Source organism: Mauremys mutica, chromosome 6, assembly GCF_020497125.1.
Source record: "Mauremys mutica isolate MM-2020 ecotype Southern chromosome 6, ASM2049712v1, whole genome shotgun sequence".
In the NCBI taxonomy this organism is placed as follows: Eukaryota; Metazoa; Chordata; order Testudines; family Geoemydidae; genus Mauremys; species Mauremys mutica.
This window is the reverse complement of record NC_059077.1, coordinates 131,688,696-131,708,173: the sequence shown is the minus strand read 5'-3', so window position 1 is coordinate 131,708,173 and position 19,478 is coordinate 131,688,696. Positions and strand designations below refer to the sequence as shown.

Genomic DNA, 19,478 nt, shown 5'->3' with positions numbered 1-19,478 from the left:
AAGCAGCACTTGCCTGCTTCAATATACGGTATTAAATTTTGTTGCACCTGTTGTGACAAAGTGGGAATGTTCTTAATGTTTTCTCTGAATACTGTGTGGGTGCCTCAGTTTCCCCTGCAAGGTGCCAACTGACGGTGTTGGGGACAAAGAGATCAGGTGGCCTCCTTGTCCGGAAGAGACACAGAGGCCAGATGAGGGAGTGTCAGTTTGGAGCTGGCTGGGGAAATCGGGAGAGGCCCAGAACTTGGGTCTGGGCTCCCCACCCTCCAAGAAGGACCTGACTGAGGGGTTCTGTTTTCTGTACCTACAAGCCCTTTTTTAGACTGTGATCCTGTCGTCTAATAAACCTTCTGTTTTACCAGCTGGCTGAGAGTCATGTCTGACTGCAGAGTTGGGGTGCAGGGACCTCTGGTTGCCCCAGGACCTGCCTGGGCAGACTCGCTGCAGAAAGCGCAGTGTGGAAGGGCTGAATGCTCCGAGGTCAGACCCAGGAAGGTGTAAGCTTCTTGCCCTGGAGACAGTCTGCTCAGAGAGAGGAGGCTCCCCCAGAGTCCTGACTGGCTTTGTATGGAGTAGTTCCAAAGCATCCCAGCATCCCCTTCCACACCTTGCACTTCCCGGAAGTCCACACAGGCACTGACACTCCCTCCTCTGGCCTTTGTCTCTTTTCCAGGCATTAGGAGGCCACCTGATCTCTCTGTTCTCCAACACCTTCAGTTGGCAGCTTGCAGGAGAGCGGCCCAGGCCATCAGTTACCAGGAGACAGGGTTTCAGCCATTCTCTGTGCAGACGGCATCACACTGGACCTCTAGGGCTCTACAACAATCACACCCCCTTATCCCACCATCTAGATCCTTGAGAAATGCATAGGGGAAACTGAGGCACCCACACAGTATTCAGAGAAAACATTAAGAACATTCCCACTTGGTAACACCTGTATACGACTAGTTATATACTTTAAAGGGGTGTAAAATAATCAAGTATTGTGCTAAACACAATGATACTCCAAACTGACCACCAAACTGACCACCAAATTTAAGTTGCACGTTTTTCCCCTCAGGTGAGGGCTCTGGGGTGGGGCTGGATGAGGGGTTCACAGTGCAGGAAGGTGCTCAGGGTTGGGGTGCTGGGGGCGCAGGCTCTGGGGTGGGGCAGGGCTGGGGATAAGGAACTTGGGATGCAGACAGGCTGCCCCAGGGCTATGGCCAGAGAGGACTCCCCCCCCACCCCATTACCGGCAGCAGCAAGCTCCAGGGGAGGGACCCCTCCTCTCCCCCCCCAGCACACTCACTCTGCACCACAGTCACTGCACATGCTCCTAGGGACTGTCTCAGGTCCAGAAAGCCCACTCGCCTCCCCTATGGTGGGTACCGGGTGTCACGGAGTCCCTGGGCGATGCTCTGGAACTGCTCCCCACCAAGCCAGTCAGGACTTTGGGGAGCCTCCTCTCCCTTGGAGCAGGCTTCTTCAGGGCAAGAAGCTCCCACGGCTTCACCTCCTGGGTCTCTCCTTGGCACATTCAGCATCCCCTGCCCCTCCATGCGCTTCCCACAGTGAGCCCGCCCCAGCGGGGTCCTGGAGAAGCCACAGGGTCCTGCCCCCCAACTTTGCAGTCAGATGTGACTCTCAGCCAGCCAGTAACACAGAGGTTTATTCGATGACAGGAACAGGGTCTAACACGGAGCTTGTAGGTATAGGGAACCGGACCCCTCGGCCGGGTCCATTCTGGGGGCAGTGAGCCAGACCCCCACGTCTGCACTCACTCCTCATCCCCAGCCAGCTCCAGACTCCCAAACCCCCTCCAGCCCCTCCTCTGCTCAGTTCCTTTCCCCAGGCCAGGAGGTCACCTGACCCCTTTGTCTCCAACACCTTCAGCTGGCACCTTTGCAGAGGAAGGGCCCAGGCCATCAGTTGCTAGGAGACAGTGTCAGGCATTTAGGTGCACTGGCCCCTTCCTCTGCAGCAATCATACACCCTGATCCACCACCTAGATACTTAAGAACTGCAGAGGGGACACTGAGGCACCAACACAGTATTCAGAGAAAACATTAAGAACATTCCCAGTTCGTCACACCGGGGTGGGGGGTTGCCATCATGTGTGGCCTCCCCACCCCTGCTGCTGCCCCGGGGGGGGGGGGGCGGCGGGGGAGAGAGCTCCCAAGCACCTGTGTGCCTCCTTCCTCCTCCTCTCTCCCTCTTCCCCTCCCCTGGTGCTCCAAGAGGCTGCCGGCTGCTGATCTCTATAGCCTTAGGCAGAAGCAGCACAAACAAAGGAGAGAGGCACTGGCTGTTTTCTTTCAGGCAGGGAAGCTCCGAGGCAGGAGCAGGGGAGAAACTCAGCTCCAAATATTGGTGGAGCAGAGCCCTCAGCCTTGAATATTCCTGGTGCTTAAGCACCTCGAGCCCATATAAGCTGCCGCCCCTGGCTGCTGCTACTCCGGTGGGGAAGGGAGGAGGAGAGGGCACTTACCCTACAGGGTAGGCTGTACCCCCTATACCTGCACTCGCTCCCACAGCAGCCCCTGCTGCCCCCCCTGCCCTGCCCACACCCCCTCCCCTGTCTCCAGCCAACCCCTGCCGCACCCCCCTGCCTGAAGCCAGCCAGTCCTGCACTCCTCTGTCTCCAGCCCTGAAACCTATGCTGCACCCCCTTGCGGCCCTGCCTGAAGCCAGCCAGCCCCGCACCCCTTGTCCTACCTGCAGCCAGACCCTACCTCCAGCCAGCCCCTGCCCTGCCTCCAGCCAGCCCCATGGCCACTGGTGCCCTGCAGTTCCCAGGGCAGTGACCCTGCACACCTGCTTCAGTGAGGGGGGCAGGGAGCAGCTGGGACCACACATGTGCACACCCAAGGGTGACCAGACAGCGAGTGTGAAAAATCGGGACAGGGGGTAATAGGAGCCTATATAAGAAAAAGACCCAAAAATTGAGACTGTCCCTATAAAATCGGGACATGTGGTCACCCTAGCACACCCCCAGGGAGTGGTGGGGACCCACACACGGGAAATGGAGCTCAGTTCTAGATCAGGCCCAGCTTTGTAAAAAAGAACTTTGGGCAGGGCTAACATAGAGCCGTATTTTCCCAGACATGTCAGGCTTTTTGGTTTTTAAATCACCATCCGGGAGGAATTTTTAAAAATACGGCCGCATGGGAACCCTATGGGTACAAAACCTCCACGCTGTGGCACATCCCTTCAATCAGGACTTTTTACAGGGAACCGGTTGCTAAGAAATGAAAGGCTTTTTTATAGTCATCCCTGCCGGCCCGCTCCGGGCCCTGACCCCGGGCCTGGCTCTGTGCCGCTCTCCCCCCCACAGGCCGGCGGTGAGGGTGGGAGTCGCACCCCAAGGGGCGGTGGGGGGAGGGGTAAGTCCATAAAGGGTTTAACGCCCCCAGCCCGGCAGAGCCCGGTTCCTGAGCCCCAGGGAGGCGGCGCGGGACGGTCTCCAGCCCGGGGGCTGCGAAGCGGCCAGAGCCGGGCGGAGCCAGTCGCTGCGCTGCTCATCACAGCCCCGGGGCCAAGTTCTCATCCCGCCCCGCCCCGCCCCGCCCCCGCTGAGACCTTCGCTTCCCCTTCGCCAACCCGCCCGGCCGGTTCTGCCCAGCGACCGGTGACGCAAGCGGGTCCGTGCGTCGCTATTGGTGGGCTGTTCCCCTCTCAGCCAATCCCCGCAGCGCAGAGGTTCCGCGGCCGGTAGCGGGGACTCGGGTGCCGGCAGCGCAGCGAGGTTCCCGGGGCCGGGCCCGGCCGAGAGCGGGTCCATGGGCCGAGTCCTGCCGCGCTGCGGGGCGGCGCTGGGCCTGGCGCTGCGCCTGCTGCTGCTGGGGGCTGTAGCCCTGCGGGGGGGCCACTCCCGTGAGTATCGGGGGGAGACCCCGGGCCGGGGGGGGCAGGACGGGGGGGGAGCTGGGTGCCGGGCCGGGGGGGGCAGCCGGGCCGGGGGGGGCGGGGAGGGGGGAGCTGGGTGCCGGGGGGCAGCCGGGCCGGGGGGGGCGGGGCGGGGGGAGCTGGGGGCCGGGCCGGGGGGGGCGGGGAGGGGGGAGCTGGGTGCCGGGCCGGGGGGGGCGGGGAGGGGGGAGCTGGGTGGCGGGGGGGGCAGCCGGGCGGGGGGGGGCGGGGAGGGGGGAGCTGGGTGCCGGGGGGGCAGCCGGGCCAGGGGGGGCGGGGAGGGGGGAGCTGGGTGCCGGGGGGGCAGCCGGGCCGGGGGGTGCGGGGAGGGGGGAGCTGGGTGTCGGGGGGGCACCCGGGCCGGGGGGTGCGGGGAGGGGGGAGCTGGGTGTCGGGGGGGGCGCTGGGTGCCGGGCCGGGGGGTGCCGGGGGGGGGGGAGCCGGGCCGGGGGGTGCGGGGAGGGGGGAGCTGGGTGCTGGGGGGGGCAGTTCTGGGCTCTGCGTTCAGAGGTGTCGGGATAACCACCCCGCGCTCCCCCCCCCCAGCACTGAGCGGTCACTGACAGGGAACAGCGACGTTGCTATAGTGACTGGGGGGGTCCCGGCCCCCCTGTGCCAGGCGCTGCGGGGACAATGTGTGTAGTGGGGGGGGGGCGGGGCTGAGCGCCGCTGACCCGAACTGTGACCCCTTCATCTAATGCCACCGCCCCCACCCAGGGGGTGCGGCACCGTTGGGCCCAGCACCTGTGGGTGCTGCACACGCTGACAAGCCCCTCGCAGCCCCGTGAGGCTCCCAGGCTGCGGGGAAATCCCCGGTTCCGGGCGCTGCCCAGGCTGTTCCATTCCCAGCGCCTCAGGGCGGGGCGGGGATTCCTGGGTGCGGAGCTCTGGCTGCTGGCTCGTGAGAGGGAGTAAATCACCCCCCCGATAGACCAGGGTTAACTGAAGGGAAAAGGCTTCTTGGATCTCTGACCTTTAATGGCTCCCAGAAGGTTTTTCACGGTGGGTTTCACCCCAGTGCCTGGAACTCCCGAGTGTGGCTTGTCCTTGGCTATGGAGGGCTAAGTTGTGTCATCACCAGTCTAGTTGCACCCACAGTCAGCAATGGGTCATATCTGTAGTGGACGCAAGTCTTTGGAGGTGTTATCCTAAGGAGGAGATGTTAACCCCCTTCTCTGGCGGTGTGCCTTTCGCCTTCCTCTGCAGCATGGGGCCTGGGGCACTTGCTGGAGGATTCTTTGCAGCTTGAGGTCTTTAAACCACGATTTGAGGACTTCAGTAACTCAGACATAGGTCAGGGGTTTGTTAGGAGTGGGTGGGTGAGATTCTGTGGCCTGCATAGTGCAGGAGGTCAGACTAGATGGTCATAATGGTCCCTTCTGACTTTAAAGTCTATGAGACTTGCCCTTGGTGAATCCATGTTAATTTCCTGATCACTTTCCTCTCCTCCAAGTGCTTCAAAATGGATTCCTTGAGGCTCTGCTCCATGATTTTTCCAGGGACTGAGGTGAGGCTGACCAGTTTATTGTTCCCCTTATTCTCCTTCTTCTTTTTTTTTTTTTTTTAAGATGGACACTATATTTGCCATTTTTCCAGTCATCCGGAACCTCCCCCCTCTAATAACCTTGCGACCCCCTGATGGGTTCTGAACCCCAGTTTGAGAACCCTGCCTTAACCTGTTCTTTTCGCCATTGAGGGCTACTCACCTCCTCCCCATACTGTGCTGCCCAGTGCAGCAGTCTGGAAACTGACCTTGTCTGTGAGGACCAAGGCAAAAAAAGCATTGAGTACTGCAGCTTTTTCCTCATCATCTGTCACTAGGTGCCTTCCCCATTCAGTAAGGGGCCCACACTTTCCCTGACCACCTTGTTGCTAACATACCTGCAGAAACCCTTCTTGTTACCCTTCACATCCCTTGCTAGCTGCAACTCCAACTGTGCTTTGGCCTTCCTGATTACACCCCTGCATGCTCTAGCAATGTTTTTATGCTTCTTCCTAGTCATCTGTCCAAGTTTCCACTTCTTGTAAATTTCCTTTTTGAGTTTAAGCTCACTGAAGATTTCATTCTTAAGCCAAGCTGGTCACCTGCCATCTTTGCTGTTCTTTCTGCACATCAGGATGGTTTGTTCCTGTGCCCTCAATAAGTCTTCTTCAAAATAGAGCCAGCTCTCCTGGACCCCTTTCCCCCTCATATTAGCCTCTCAGGGGATCCTGCCCATCAGTCAAAGTCTGCTTTTCTGAAGTCCAGGGTCTGTATTCTGCTACTCTCCTTTCTTCCTTTTGTCAGGATCCTGATCTCGACCATTTCATGGTCACTGCTGCCCAGGTTGCCACCCACTTCTACTTCCCCTACCCACTCTTCCTTGTTGGTGAGCAGGTCAAGAGGAGCATGGCCCCTAGTTGGTTCCTCCAGCACTTATGCCAGGAAATTGTCCTCAACACTTTCCAAAAACTTCCTGGATTATCTGTGCCCTGCTGTATTGCTGTCCCAGCACATGTCAGGGTGATTGAAGTCCCCCATAAGAACCAGGGCCTGTGATCTGGAAACTTGTTAGTTGTCTGAAGAAAGCCTCGTCTACCTCATCCTCCTGGTCTGGTGGTCTATAGCAGACTCCCACCACGACATCACCCTTGTTGCTCTCTCCTCTAAACTTAACCTAAAGACTCTTAACAGGCTTTTCATTAGAGAATGGAAAGTTACAGCCAAGTCCATCTGGGTCTGTCCAGAGCCCAGAACTTTCTCTTTTGTCCCAGTCCAGAAGCTTTTCCCTCCAACAGCCCACACTTAGCCCCAAGGAGCCCCTCTTTAGTCTTTTGTTCTTGTTCCTGTCAAACATTGTCCCCTCGCCTCGTCCTCAGCTCTTTGTTTTCCAGCTGGTCACAGCTGGCTGGCTTCCTGCAGAGGATGGGTCATGCATGGTCATTAGTTGCTAGGTGCCAAATGTCTGGGCAGTTGTCTTCTGGGACTCCCCATCAGCATGGGTCCCAGACCCCAGATAGTGAGGCATCAGTCACACTTGGATCTCTGCAGAGCAATTAATCTTCCCCCCACTTTGTTAACCATGCAACTCATGGAGGAAACTGAGGCGCACACAATATTCATTATAACACACGGGGAGAGGTGGCTGATGGGTGATGCTGAGAGAAGGTTGGAGAAGGGGAATCAGCACTGGAGAGCTCAGAGAACAAGGCTTGGTGAACCCAAGTCCAGTGCATGGCCCTTTTGGAGAGTGGGGGAGCTGACCCAGGGCGGCCAGGTGAATGCAGAAGGGAGGGTGAGGAGATGGGAAGCAGAGGGTCAGATGGGCCATCGACTTGGAAGCTGAAGTTCCCAAGGATGAGTGTGGGAGGCTGGAAGGGAGAGCCGGTTGTGGGGATCAGACAGGGTGGGTGTAACTCCCCTGAGCCGTGTCTGGTGTCAGTAGGACACTCACTGGAGTGAAGGGATCAGGGGTTCAGTCTCTGCAGCACCAGGCCCTCTGTCTGGGAGCTGTCACCCTTCCCCACCTCCCGCTTTGGCCCTGATCCTGCCTGTGGATGTGTGGTGTGAACCTGACTGTAGGGACGGGTGATCAGCCTGTGAGCTCCATGGGGCAGGACCTGTGCAGTGACTGGCACAAGAGGGGGCCTGGTCCCTACAGGGGTCCTAGGTGCAGCCACAACATGAATAAGTTAAGTCCGAAGCAGACTGTGGAGCGTTACAAAGGGATCTCACAAAACTGGGTGACTGAGCAACAAAATGGCAGGTGAAATTCAGTGTGGATAAATGCAAAGCAATGCACAAATGGAAAACATAATCCCAACTATACATATCAAATGATGGGGTTTAAATTAGCTGCTACCACTCAAGAAAGAGATCTTGGAGTCGTTGTAGATGATTCTTTGAAAACATGCACTCAATATGCAGTGGCAGTCAAAAAGCGAACAGAATGTTGGGAATCATTAGGAAAGGGATAGATAATAAGAAAATATCATTGCCTCTATATACACCCATATGCCCACATCTTGTGTGCAGATGTAGTTGCTCTGTCAGAAAAAGGTAACAAATGTGATATGGGGTATAGAACAGCTTCCCTAGGCAGAGAGATTAATAAGACTGGAACTTTTCAGCTTGGAAAAGAGAAGAGTAAGGGGGCTATGACTGAGGTCTGTAAATTCATGACAGGTGAGGAGAAAGTGAATAAGGAAGTGCTATTTACCCCCTTCACATGGCAGAAGAACTAGGGATCACCAGATGAAATTAAGAGGCAGCAGGTTTAAAAGAATCAAAAGGAAGTATTTCTTCACACAACACACAGTCAACCTGTGGAACTCCTTGCCGGAGGATGTTGTGAAGGCCAAGACTATAACAGAGTTAAAAAAAGAACTAGATAAGGCCATGGAGGATAGGTCCATCAATGAGTATTAGCCAGGATGGGCAGGGATGGTGTCTCTAGCCTCCGTTTGCCAGAAGTTGGGAGTGGGCGACAGGGGGCGGATCACTTGCTGATTCCCTGTTCTGGTCATTCCCTGTGGGGCACCGGGCATAGGCCAATGTCGGAAGGCAGGATACTGGGCTAGATGGACCTTTGGTCTGACCCAGTCTGGCCGTTTTTATGTTCTTAATAAATTATAGTAAATTGTGTGCACAGCTGGGGCCCTGGCTCCCACCTGCAGCTTGGACACATTCCTCTGCCCCCGCTTGTACCCCAAGCTTCAGCTCCTGCATCTCCTACAGCCCCAGCCCTTCTCCTGCTCCACCCTCCCACATAACATCCCCCTCCAGCTCTGCCCTTCCTCCTGAGCCCCCTTTCCTTCTGCACACTCCCCTTCAGCCCCCGTGCACCCAATACACTCCCCCGTCTGCTCCCCTACTTCTCACACGCTCCAGCCCTTCTCTCATCTCCCCCTCATGTCCCCCCTCCATCCTTTCCCCCCCTTCTCTTCCTACCCCAACCCTTCTTTCTCCCTGGTCAGGCTGTTCTGAGGGCTATTCTGCAGGTCTCCTGCCTACAGGAGCACTCCTGAGGGTCATCGCTGCCTCTCGTGTATTGCCAGGGGGTCCCTGGCAGGGTTGGGGCAGGTCTGACCTCCCTTCCCCCAATCTCCCCCCCCTCAGGCCTGCACTCCAGGCGCATATTTCACACGGTGGTGTCGGAGCCTGGCCCGGGGCTGCCCTGGCACAGCCGTGTTGGGTACGTGGACGATCAAGTCATCTACGTCTACACCAGCGAGACGCAGAGGGTGGAGCCTGGCACAGTGTGGATGGCGCAGAACGAGGGCCCGGAGTTGTGGGATCTTCGGCTCTTTTGGTCACAGCGCTGGGAGGCCTGGTTCAACGCGAGTCTGAACACCCTGCGTGAGCTCTACAACAGGACAGAGGGTAAGTGTGGGACACGACACAGCGAGGGATGGTGGTATCAGTGTGAGCAGGGTGGGAGGGGACGGAGTGGCCGATGGGCATTTTCTCACAGGAGTCAATGTGAATGTGGGGGACAGAGGGACACATGGAACCTCCATCCTGCAGCCTCCACCCCCATGCGAAAGACATTTTTGACACCCTCCAAAATGGGACTCTCATATTGTTTCCTCCCCAAATACCCCAGACTTCTGCTACCAGTCCCACTTGCAGCTGCCTCTGCTGCCGTTCAGGGGAACCTCTGCCCCTCATGTGTGGTCATTTCCCAGGCAGAGCAGCAGAGGTGCAAATGCCAGAAGGTCCCACTGAACTTGGCTAGTCTGACATCCTGGTCACCAAGGCCAGAGAATTGCAGCTGAAGATTCCTGCACGGAGGGGTTTGTTCCTCCCGGCTACGACAGTGATGTTGTCAGACCCTATAGCTGGAACAGGGCTCTGAGACATCTTGTCTCAATTCGCAGGCATCGAGTGATGGGGAATCCCAATATCGACAGCCCCAAGTGATCAGACATCACAAGTCAGGCCTCAAAATCCTGAGTTTGGCTTAAGTGTCATGAGTATTTTGAGAATAATATTGGAGCTTATTTTTATTTGCCCTCTGGTTTGAGCCTTTAGGGGACAATTTCCAGGGTTTTCCATGCTCCTAGAAGGACTAGAAGTTACTGCTGTAAGAAAAGAGAGCTGAGACTCTCCCCTAATCCCATGAGTCCAGGAACGGGGGATTTAATAAAACCACTCGCTTTCATGAGACACACAGTAAAGTCACAGGAGCAGGCAGTGCTGCATTCACCCCAGCCCCGAGGAGAAGCTGCTCACCAGTGAGCCTCCTTCATTGTTTGCTTTGTCTTTTTTCCAGAGTGAGTTTATCTAAAGTCTGATTCCTCTTCACTCTGCAGAGCGTGGGTCTAACATTGACTTGGGCTAGAGAGTTAGTGAGAGAATCAGCCCCTCTAACGTGCAGAGATTCCCAGGCTTCCTTATTCCTGGCAGCACAACCCCAGCACGTGTCCCCCGGTTGGAGCCCCTGGGGTCAGGCAGGTTCCCCTGCACACTATTGATAGATGTGTAAAGAGCCGTTCTTCCTGCTCGGTCACCAGTGTGTGGAGCTGTAGCCACGTGGCCAGGCCTTCGATTGTGCTGTCTCACTTAGCTCGGTGATGATCCATAAGCGTTCAGTGCCTGGCACTGCTGAACTGTCCCTGGCAGGTGAGTGTCTCTCTGATGTAATTGCTCTGCCCTTCCTTAGGGGATTGGCGAGTGAACATCTCTGATTCCCCCATGTCAGTGGTATTGGCCTGTCACATTGGTCCTCACCCAAGAGTGTCCCCAGCCCCTTGTGACCATTTTGGTAGGAAAATGAATTCTACCAGTGGTCTATAGCTCCACTTCTCCAGCCAACAGGCACTGCTGGGCAGATATGACTTTCACTCCATGTTGAAATTTAAAGACTCACTTCCCCAAGAGTCCAGGCAGGAGATTGTTGCTCTGGTGGATGGGAATGCGGTGGCCAGGGCTTCCCAACAAGTCACCCTTGACACAGCAGATGCGGCAGCCAGGGCTATGGTGTCAGCAGTGCCCATGCAAAGGGGCTCCTGGCTTCAGTCCTCTGGCCCCCAGACAAAGGTCCATCAGTCTCTTCAAGACCTTCCGTTTGAAAGGACTTCGCTCTTCTCAGAGCTAATGGACATCAAACTGTGGAGCCTGGAGGAACTCCAGAGCCACCCTCAAGTCCTTGAATCTCCATACCTTGGTTGAGGAAACATTTCAAGCCCCAACAGCCTGCCCGCTTCCCAGGCCCACCGCCTTGTCAGGACCGGTTCAAAAAGCAGAACAGAAGTTCTAGGTGCTGACAGCTGCCCCCATCTGCCTCCGCCTCACTGCCTGGCCCTCCCAGATACTCGGAGGGCTCCAAGCAGAGCTTTTGACAGGGTGCCTGAGGGCATTATACCAGTCCCCATACCAGATCCTGCTCCCCTTTTGTTTTTGGACCATCTCTCTGGCTTCAGCTCCCCAGGTCCCTTATCACCACAGACCATTGGCTGCTGAGTGCGGTGGAGGAGGGTTACATGCTTCAGTTCATTTCCATGCCTCCCTCCTACACGCCATCCCTGTCCCTCTTCAGGGACCCTTCTCATGAGCAACGTTTAGCCCAGGAGGTGCAAGCCCTTCTCTGGGTAGGGGCTGTGGGGGAGGTGCCTCAGAACTTAAGAGGGAAAGGGTTTCACTCCCATTATTTCCTAATTCCAAAGGCCAAAGGGCGTCTCTGACCCACTGGGCCTGCTGATTAATGAGCAGAAGTCAACACTCCTCCTGGTTCAGAGGACAGAGTTTATCGGAGTGATGCTCGATTCTACCTCCCAGAAGCCCAATTCCAGTCAGTGTCATCACAGGTCAAGGCCCACTCAGGCTGTCGGGTCACATGGCCGCGTGCATATACGTGGTGTGGTATGTGAGGTTGCACCTCAGACCCCTTCAGGCTCAGCTGGCCTCAGCGTACCGGCTAAACTGCCGTCATTTGGACTCGGTGCTCACAGGGCCTGCCCATCTGAGGCACCTCAGGACACAAGGTCAGTGGTCCCAGCTGGAACTCTTGCTACAGGTAAACATCAGAGAGCTCAGGGCGGTCCGCCTAGCATGTCATGTGGTGTTACCCCACATTGCAAGCAAGATGGTGCGAGTTCTTACAGACAACATGGCAGCCATGTTTTACATCAACAGGCAGGGAGCGTCCCGCTCTTCTCCCCCCGTGTCAGGAGGCCATTTGCTTGTGGGAGCTCTGCATAAAGCACTCGATCCACCTCGAAGCTTCTCGCCTTTCGGGAGCCCAGAAGGAGCTGGCAGATCAGCTATTCTCACTGCGAATGGTCCCTATGACATAGCAAGGACCATTTTCCAGTGGTGGGGTACCCCTCTCGTAGACCTGTTCACAACCAGACAGAACAGGAATTGTCAGCAGTTCTGCTGTCTGTGTGACTGCAACCCAGGCTCGCTCCCGGATGCCTTCTTACTCCCTTGGAGAAAGCACCTGTTCTGCGCCTCCCCCCCCCCCATTCCTTTAGTGCACAAGGTCTTGCTGAAGGTCAAGGGTGAAGGTTATTCTCATAGCCTCAGCCTGGCCACGTCAGCACTAGTTTGGCTTATTTCTAGACCTGTCAGTAGCAACTCCAATGCCGCTCCCTCCCCTTCCAGACCTGATCACGCAAGATCACGGCCGAATGTTCCATCTGCCTGACAGCTCCACGGTTAAACCTGCAGAACTGGCCTCTTCGGAGCAGGTCTGCTAGGTCTTGCTAGGCAGTAGGAAACCATCTACCAGAGCTACTTACCTGGCCAAGTGGAAGCGTTTCTCCATTTGGTCTCCCCAGCAGGGCCTCTCACCAGGGTGCCAGAACCTCCCTGTGAGTGGGGGGGGCCACCGGTGCTGAAACTGTGACTCTGCCTCTTCCCCGATGCCCCCCCCCGCTCCACCTCTTCTCCTGAGGCTCCGCCCCCTCCCTCCCTGCTCTCACCTGCTGCTAAAGTGGCAGGGCCATGGCTCCTCGTTCCCCCTGTTCCAGCACCCCTGCCTCTCACCCACTGAGTCATCTCTCAGATAAAGCAGATACTCCAGAACAGTCTGGAAACAGCCAGGTCTAGCGATTTCATCTGCTAAGGCACACACAGCCGCGGTCTCCGCATTCTACCCCCTGCTGGGTGGTTGATCAGTTTTTTCACATGAAATGTCCATTCACTTCCTCAAAGGCTTTGAAAGGCTCTACCCCCAAATCTGGGAATCCACCCCCCTGGGAGACTTAAACCTGGTCCTGTCAGAGCTCATGGGGCCACCCTTGTGCCACTGGCATTGTGCCCTCTGTTGTACCTTTCCTGGAAAGTCGCCTTTCTGATAGCAATTACTTCAGTCAGGTGGGTCTTGGAGATTAGAGCTCTTATGTCAAAACCTCTGTATACAGTGTTCTTTAACAACAAGGTACAACATCGCCCCCCACCCTGTGTTCCTCCCAAAGGTAGTCTTGGAGTTTCATAGTAATCAGGATATTTTCCTGCCCATTTTCTTCCTGAAGCCACACAAGAATAGGGAGGAATCACATCTCCATACTCTGGATGTTAGGCACACCCTAGTGTTCTTTATAGAAAGGACTATAGAGAAAGTCGATCTGTAAATTCACACAGCTCTTTGTGACAGTAGCTGATAGGATGAAAGCCCTTCCCATTTCAGCTCAGAGAATTTCATCCTGGATCACATTGTGCATTCACATGTGCTACGAGCAGGCAAGTGTCCCACCACCTGCCTCCTGACGGCCCATTCTGTGAGAGCACAAGCTTCCTCAGTGGTGTTCATGGCCCAGGCCCGATCTAGGACATTTGCAGAGCCGTGACTTGGGCACCAGTACATACTTTTTCTTCCAACTGTCCCTTCACCCAGCAAGCTAGAGATGACACTGGGTTTAGTTGGGCAGTGTTGTAATCCACGTGTCCATGAACTCCGAGCCCACCACTTACGGTACTGCTTGGGAGTCACCGAATGTGGAATGGATACGTGCAAGCAGTTGAAGAAGAAAAAATGGTCACTAACCTTTCTGTAATTGTTGTTCTTTCAGACGTCTTGCACACGTCCATTCCACGAGCCACCGTCCTATTCATCTGTTGGAGTTGCTGGAAAGAAGGAGCTGAGAAAGTACGGGGTCAACCAGTCCCCTCACACTGTGATATGAGAGTGCTGCAGTAGAGGGCGCTAGAGCCGAACTGATGAGCACCACAGAGGTGATTGCGTGCGGGACACGCACAGCTAACGTGGAATGGACGTGTGCAACACATCCATAAGAACAATCGTTGCAGGAAGTTTAGTAACTGTTTTTTGTCCAGATCTGGGGCGTAGTTCAGGGACACAGCTTGTGGGCTTGGCTCTCACCTATGGCTGTGACACCAAATTGTATTTTAATCCCTTGGCCTACATTTTTTCAAAAGTGATTAGTGATTTTTGGGTGTCTCATATTCAGAGGCCGGGTGCTCCCACTTTCTGATCACACGCCTTTCAAAGGTCTCATTTGGGCACCCAAAATCACTAGTGATTGCTGAAAATCTAGGCATTTACCTTTGATGTATCTAATGCAGGGTGAGGGAGGGGTGAAAATATTCGGAACCCTGTGTGGGCTATTTTTGTGCTCCCACGTTCTGCCCTGTTTGCCAAGCTAAGGGTCTGATCTGTTCCCCACACGTTTCAGTCTTCCTTGTGATCCTCACAGTGTTTTCTGTTCACCACAGCCTCCATCTCCCCTAAATTCTTCTTCCTGTCCCCATTCCAACATCCCCCTGCTTTCCCCCTCACTCGTATCTCTCCGTGCCTCCTCTCAGCCCAGGGGTGGCTGTACTAGCTGAGTCTGGCTGTAGGAAAATGGCGGCCAGCTGAACTAAGGGCTGTCAATGGCCTGATCCTTACAGGGAATCACCTTGAGACAGTGGCCATGTGAAAGAGGCCAAGCATCCGAAATGGTTCTTTGCCGTTTCTAGATTGAGTTGGGGGCACGGGGAAGATGGGGCAGGGAAACAGAGTGAGCCTGGGGATTCTGTGAGGTCATTAAAACCAGAACAGAGGTTAGCGTGGGGGACAGACCTGTACCCTGACTACCAGAATTGGGGGAATCACAAGAATATAAGAATGGCCATACCGGGTCAGACCAAAGGTCCATCTAGCCTAGTATCTTGTCTACCGACAGTGGCCAATGCCAGGTGCCCCAGAGGGAGTGAACCTAACAGGTAATGATCAAGTGATCTCTCTCCTGCCATCCATCTCCATCCTCTGACAAACAGGGGCTAGGAACACCATTCCTTACCCATCCTGGCTAATAGCCATTTATGGACTTTATCCAGTTCTCTTCTAAACGCAGTTATAGTCCTAGCCTTCACAACCTCCTCAGGTAAGGAGTTCCACAAGTTGACTGTGCGCTGCGTGAAGAAGAACTTCTTTTTATTTGTTTTAAACCTGCTGCCTATTAATTTCATTTGGTGACCCCTAGTTCTTGTATTATGGGAATAAGTAACTAACTTTTCCTTTATCCACTTTTTCCACATCACTCATGATTTTATATACCTCTATCATATTGCCCCTTATTCTCCTTTTTTCCAAGCTGAAGAGTCCTAGCCTCTTTAATCTTTCCTCGTATGGGACCCTCTCCAAACCCCTAATCATTTTAGTTGCCCTTTTCTGAACCTTTTCTAGTGCTAGAAAATCTTTTTGAAATACACAGTATTCGAGATGTGGGCGTACCATGGATTTATATAAGGGCAATAATATATTCTCAGTCTTATTCTCTATCCCCTTTTTAATGATTCCTAACATCCTGTTTGCTTTTTTGACCGCCTCTGCACACTGCGTGGACATCTTCAGAGAACTATCCACGATGACTCCAAGATCTTTTTCCTGACTCATTGTAGCTAAATTAGCCCCCATCATATTGTATGTATAGTTGGGGTTATTTTTTCCAATGTGCATTACTTTACATTTATCCACATTAAATTTCATTTGCCATTTTGTTGCCCAATCACTTAGTTGTGTGAGATCTTTTTGAAGTTCTTCACAGTCTGCTTTGGTCTTAACTGTCTTGAGCAGTTTAGTATCATCTGCAAACTTTGCCACCTCACTGTTTACCTCTTTCTCCAGATCATTTATGAATAAATTGAATAGGATTGGTCCTAGGACTGACCCTTGGGGAACACCACTAGTTACCCCTCTCCATTCTGAGAATTTACCATTTATTCCTACCCTTTGTTCCCTGTCTTTTAACCAGTTCTCAGTCCATGAAAGAACCTTCCCTTTTATCCCATGACAGCTTAATTTAAGTAAGAGCCTTTGGTGAGGGACCTTGTCAAAGGCTTTCTGGAAATCTAAGTACACTATGTCCACTGGATCCCCCTTGTCCACATGTTTGTTGTCCCTGTCAAAGAATTCTAATAGATTAGTAAGACACGATTTCCCTTTACAGAAACCATGTTGACTATTGCTCAACAGTTTGTTTTTCTATGTGTTTGACAATTTTATTGTTTCGACTAATTTGTCCAGTACTGACGTTAGACTTACCAGTCTGTAATTGCCGGGATCACCTCTAGAGCCCTTTTTTAAATATTGGTGTTTACATTAGCTAACTTCCAGTCATTGGGTACAGAAGCCGATTTAAAGGACAGGTTACAAACCTTAGTTAATAGTTCCACAACTTCACATTTGAGTTCTTTCAGAACTCTTGGGTGAATGCCATCTGGTCCCGGTGACTTGTTAATGTTGAGTTTATCAATTAATTCCAAAACCACCTCTAGTGACACTTCAGTCTGACAGTTCCTCAGATTTGTCACCTACAAAAGCCAGGTCAGGTTTGGGAATCTCCCTAACATCCTCAGCCGTGAAAACTGAAGCAGAGAATACATTTAGTTTCTCTGCAACGACTTTATCGTCTTTAAGTGCTCCTTTTGTATCTTGATCATCAAGGGGCCCCACTGGTTGTTTAGCAGGATTCCTGCTTTTGATGTACTTAAACATTTTATTACCTTTGGAGTTTTTGGCTAGCCGTTCTTCAAACTCCTCTTTGGCTTTTCTTATTACACTCTTGCACTTAATTTGGCAGTGTTTATGCTCCTTTCTATTTGCCTCACTAGAATTTGACTTCCACTTTTTAAAAAGAACAGGAGTACTTGTGGCACCTTAGAGACTAACAAAATTACTTGAGCATAAGCTTTCGTGGGCTACAGCCTACTTCGGATGCATGGACTTTGGGGTATACGTTGAAGTTGTGCCTCTATTATGGTGTCTTTAAAAAGTGCCTATACGGCTTGCAGGGATTTCGCTTTAGTCACTGTACCTTTTAATTTCTGTTTAACTAACCCCCTCATTTTTGCATAGTTCCCCCTTTTGAAATTAAATGCCACAGTATTGGGCTGTTGAGATGTTCTTCACACCACAGAGATGTTGAATGATATTGTATTATGGTCACTATTTCCAAGCGGTCCTGTTACCTCTTGGACCAGCTCCTGTGCTCCATTTAGGATTAAATCTAGAGTTGCCTCTCCCCTTGTGGGTTCCCATACCAGCTGCTCCATGAAGCAGTCATTTAAAGTATTAAGTAATTTTATCTCTGCATTTTGTCCTGAAGTGAAATGTTCCCAGTCAATATGGGGATAATTGAAATCCCCTACTGTTACTGAGTTGTTAATTTTGATAGCCTCTCTAATTTCCCTTAGCATTTCATCATTACTATCATTGTCCTGATCAGGTGGTCTATAATAGATCCCTAATGTTATATTCTGATTAGAGCATGAAATTTCTATCCATAGAGATTCTATGGAACATGTGGATTCGCTTAAGATTTTTACTTCATTTGAATCTACACTTTCTTTCACATATAGTGCCACTCCTCATTCCTGCACGACCTGTTCTGTCCTTCCGATATATTTTGTACCCCGGAATGATTGTGTCCTATTGATTGCTCTCAGTCCACCAGGTTTCTGTGATACCTATTATATCAATATCCTCCTTTTGTCACAAGGCATTCTAGTTCACCCATCTTATTATTTAGACTTCTAGCATTTGTGTACAAGCACTTTAAAAACTTGTCACTATTTATTTGTCTGCCCTTTTCTGATGTGTCAAATTCTTTATGTGAATGTTTGTCTGTATCCGATCCATATGCTCCTCTGCAGCGGTCGGCTTTCCCCCATCTTATAGTTTAAAAACTGCTCTACAACCTTTTTAATGTTTAGTGCCAGCAGTCTGGTTCCACTTTGGTTTAGGTGGAGCCCATCTCTCCTGTATAGGCTCCTCCCATCCCAAAAGTTTCCCCAGTTCCTAATGAATGAAAACCCCTCCTCTCTACACCATCGTCTCATCCACGCATTGAGACTCTGAAGCTCTGCCTGCCTACCTGGCTCTGCGTGTGGAACTGGGAGCATTTCTGAGAATGCCACTATAGAGGTCCTGGATTTCAGTGTCTTCCCTAGCAGCCTAAATTTGGCCTCCAGGACATCCCTCCTACCCTTCTGTAGACGAGTGGACTCACCCCTTTGGCACCTCCTGCTGGTTGTTCTCAGGAATTAGCTCTTCCAGTTCTGAAGCGCCCTCTGCAGGCAGAGGATCTGCCTGTCCTCTGGCCCCCATGTCCCTCCCAGGACCCGGTGCCCTTTTATCTGGGGTGCTGCCCCCTGGCAGTAACCCCTTTTCTCTTAGGGTTTCCCCTCCTCAGGGAACCCCCACCCTCTATCCCCACCTTGCATCAGTATATGGCTACTGCCAGTCATTGTCTAGGGGCAGACTGCAGTATCAGCCTATTCATCACTGGCAAGGAAGGTTTGGACCTGCTGCCTTGGCCTACCCCTGGGCTGCCCCCTGCAACCCCCAATACCTGTTGGCCCAATGCTAGACTGCAGCCTGGGGCTTTCCAGGTGTTCCAGCTCCCCAGCTCCTCTGCCTTTTCCCAGCCCTGCTTCACTCGGGTACCCTGTGTCCAGCTCCCTGCAGTCAGGCCCATCTCTCTCTACAGGCAGAGGAAGACTGTTTGCTCCTGGCTTCTCTGGCCTCTTTATACAGGCCAGCTGTGGCCTGATTGGGGCATGGCCCAGCTGCAACCACTTCCCAATCAGCCCAGCTTAGTAGCTCCCAGCCACAATCTTCCCCCAGGACTGTTTTTACCTCTTCAGGGCAGGAGCAGGGGGTCCACCCTGCTACACCTTCCCTATGTCATTGGTACCTACATGTACCACGGCCACCGGCTCCTCCCCAGCACTACACATAAGTCTGTCTAGATGCCTCGAGAGATCCGCAACCTTTGCACCAGGCAGGCAAGTCACCATACGGTTCTCCCGGTCATCACAGACCCAGCTATCTACATTTCTAATGATCAAATCTCCCATTACTAACATCTGCCTTTTACTAGTGACTGGAGTTCCCTCCCCCGGAGAGGTAACCTCAGTGCGAGAGGCACCCCCAGCACCATCTGGAAGGAGGGTCCCAACTACGGGAAGGTTTCCCTCTGCTCCCATTGACTGCTCTACTTCCCTGGGCCTTTCATCCTCCTCAACAGCACAGGGGCTGTCTGAGCGGAGGTGGGACAATTCTACAGTGTCCCGGAAAGCCTCATCCACATACCTCTCTGCCTCTCTTAGCTCCTCCAGTTCCGCCACCCAGGCCTCCAAAGTCCGTACATGGTCTCTG

The 19,478-nt window shown here is 53.2% G+C and overlaps 1 protein-coding gene across 1 annotated transcript in view; it reads left to right on the top strand.

Annotated features, from left to right (window-relative positions):
- Nucleotides 1-3,701: 3,701 nt before the first annotated feature.
- LOC123372399 (class I histocompatibility antigen, F10 alpha chain-like) overlaps nt 3,702-19,478 on the top strand; it is a 29,413-nt gene continuing 13,636 nt past the window's right edge. Inside the window, exons 1-2 of the mRNA XM_045020461.1 lie at nt 3,702-3,855; nt 8,987-9,250. Of these exons, the coding sequence (XP_044876396.1) occupies nt 3,762-3,855; nt 8,987-9,250 (358 nt within the window). The 5' untranslated portion in view covers nt 3,702-3,761. The remainder of the gene's footprint in view (nt 3,856-8,986; nt 9,251-19,478) is intronic.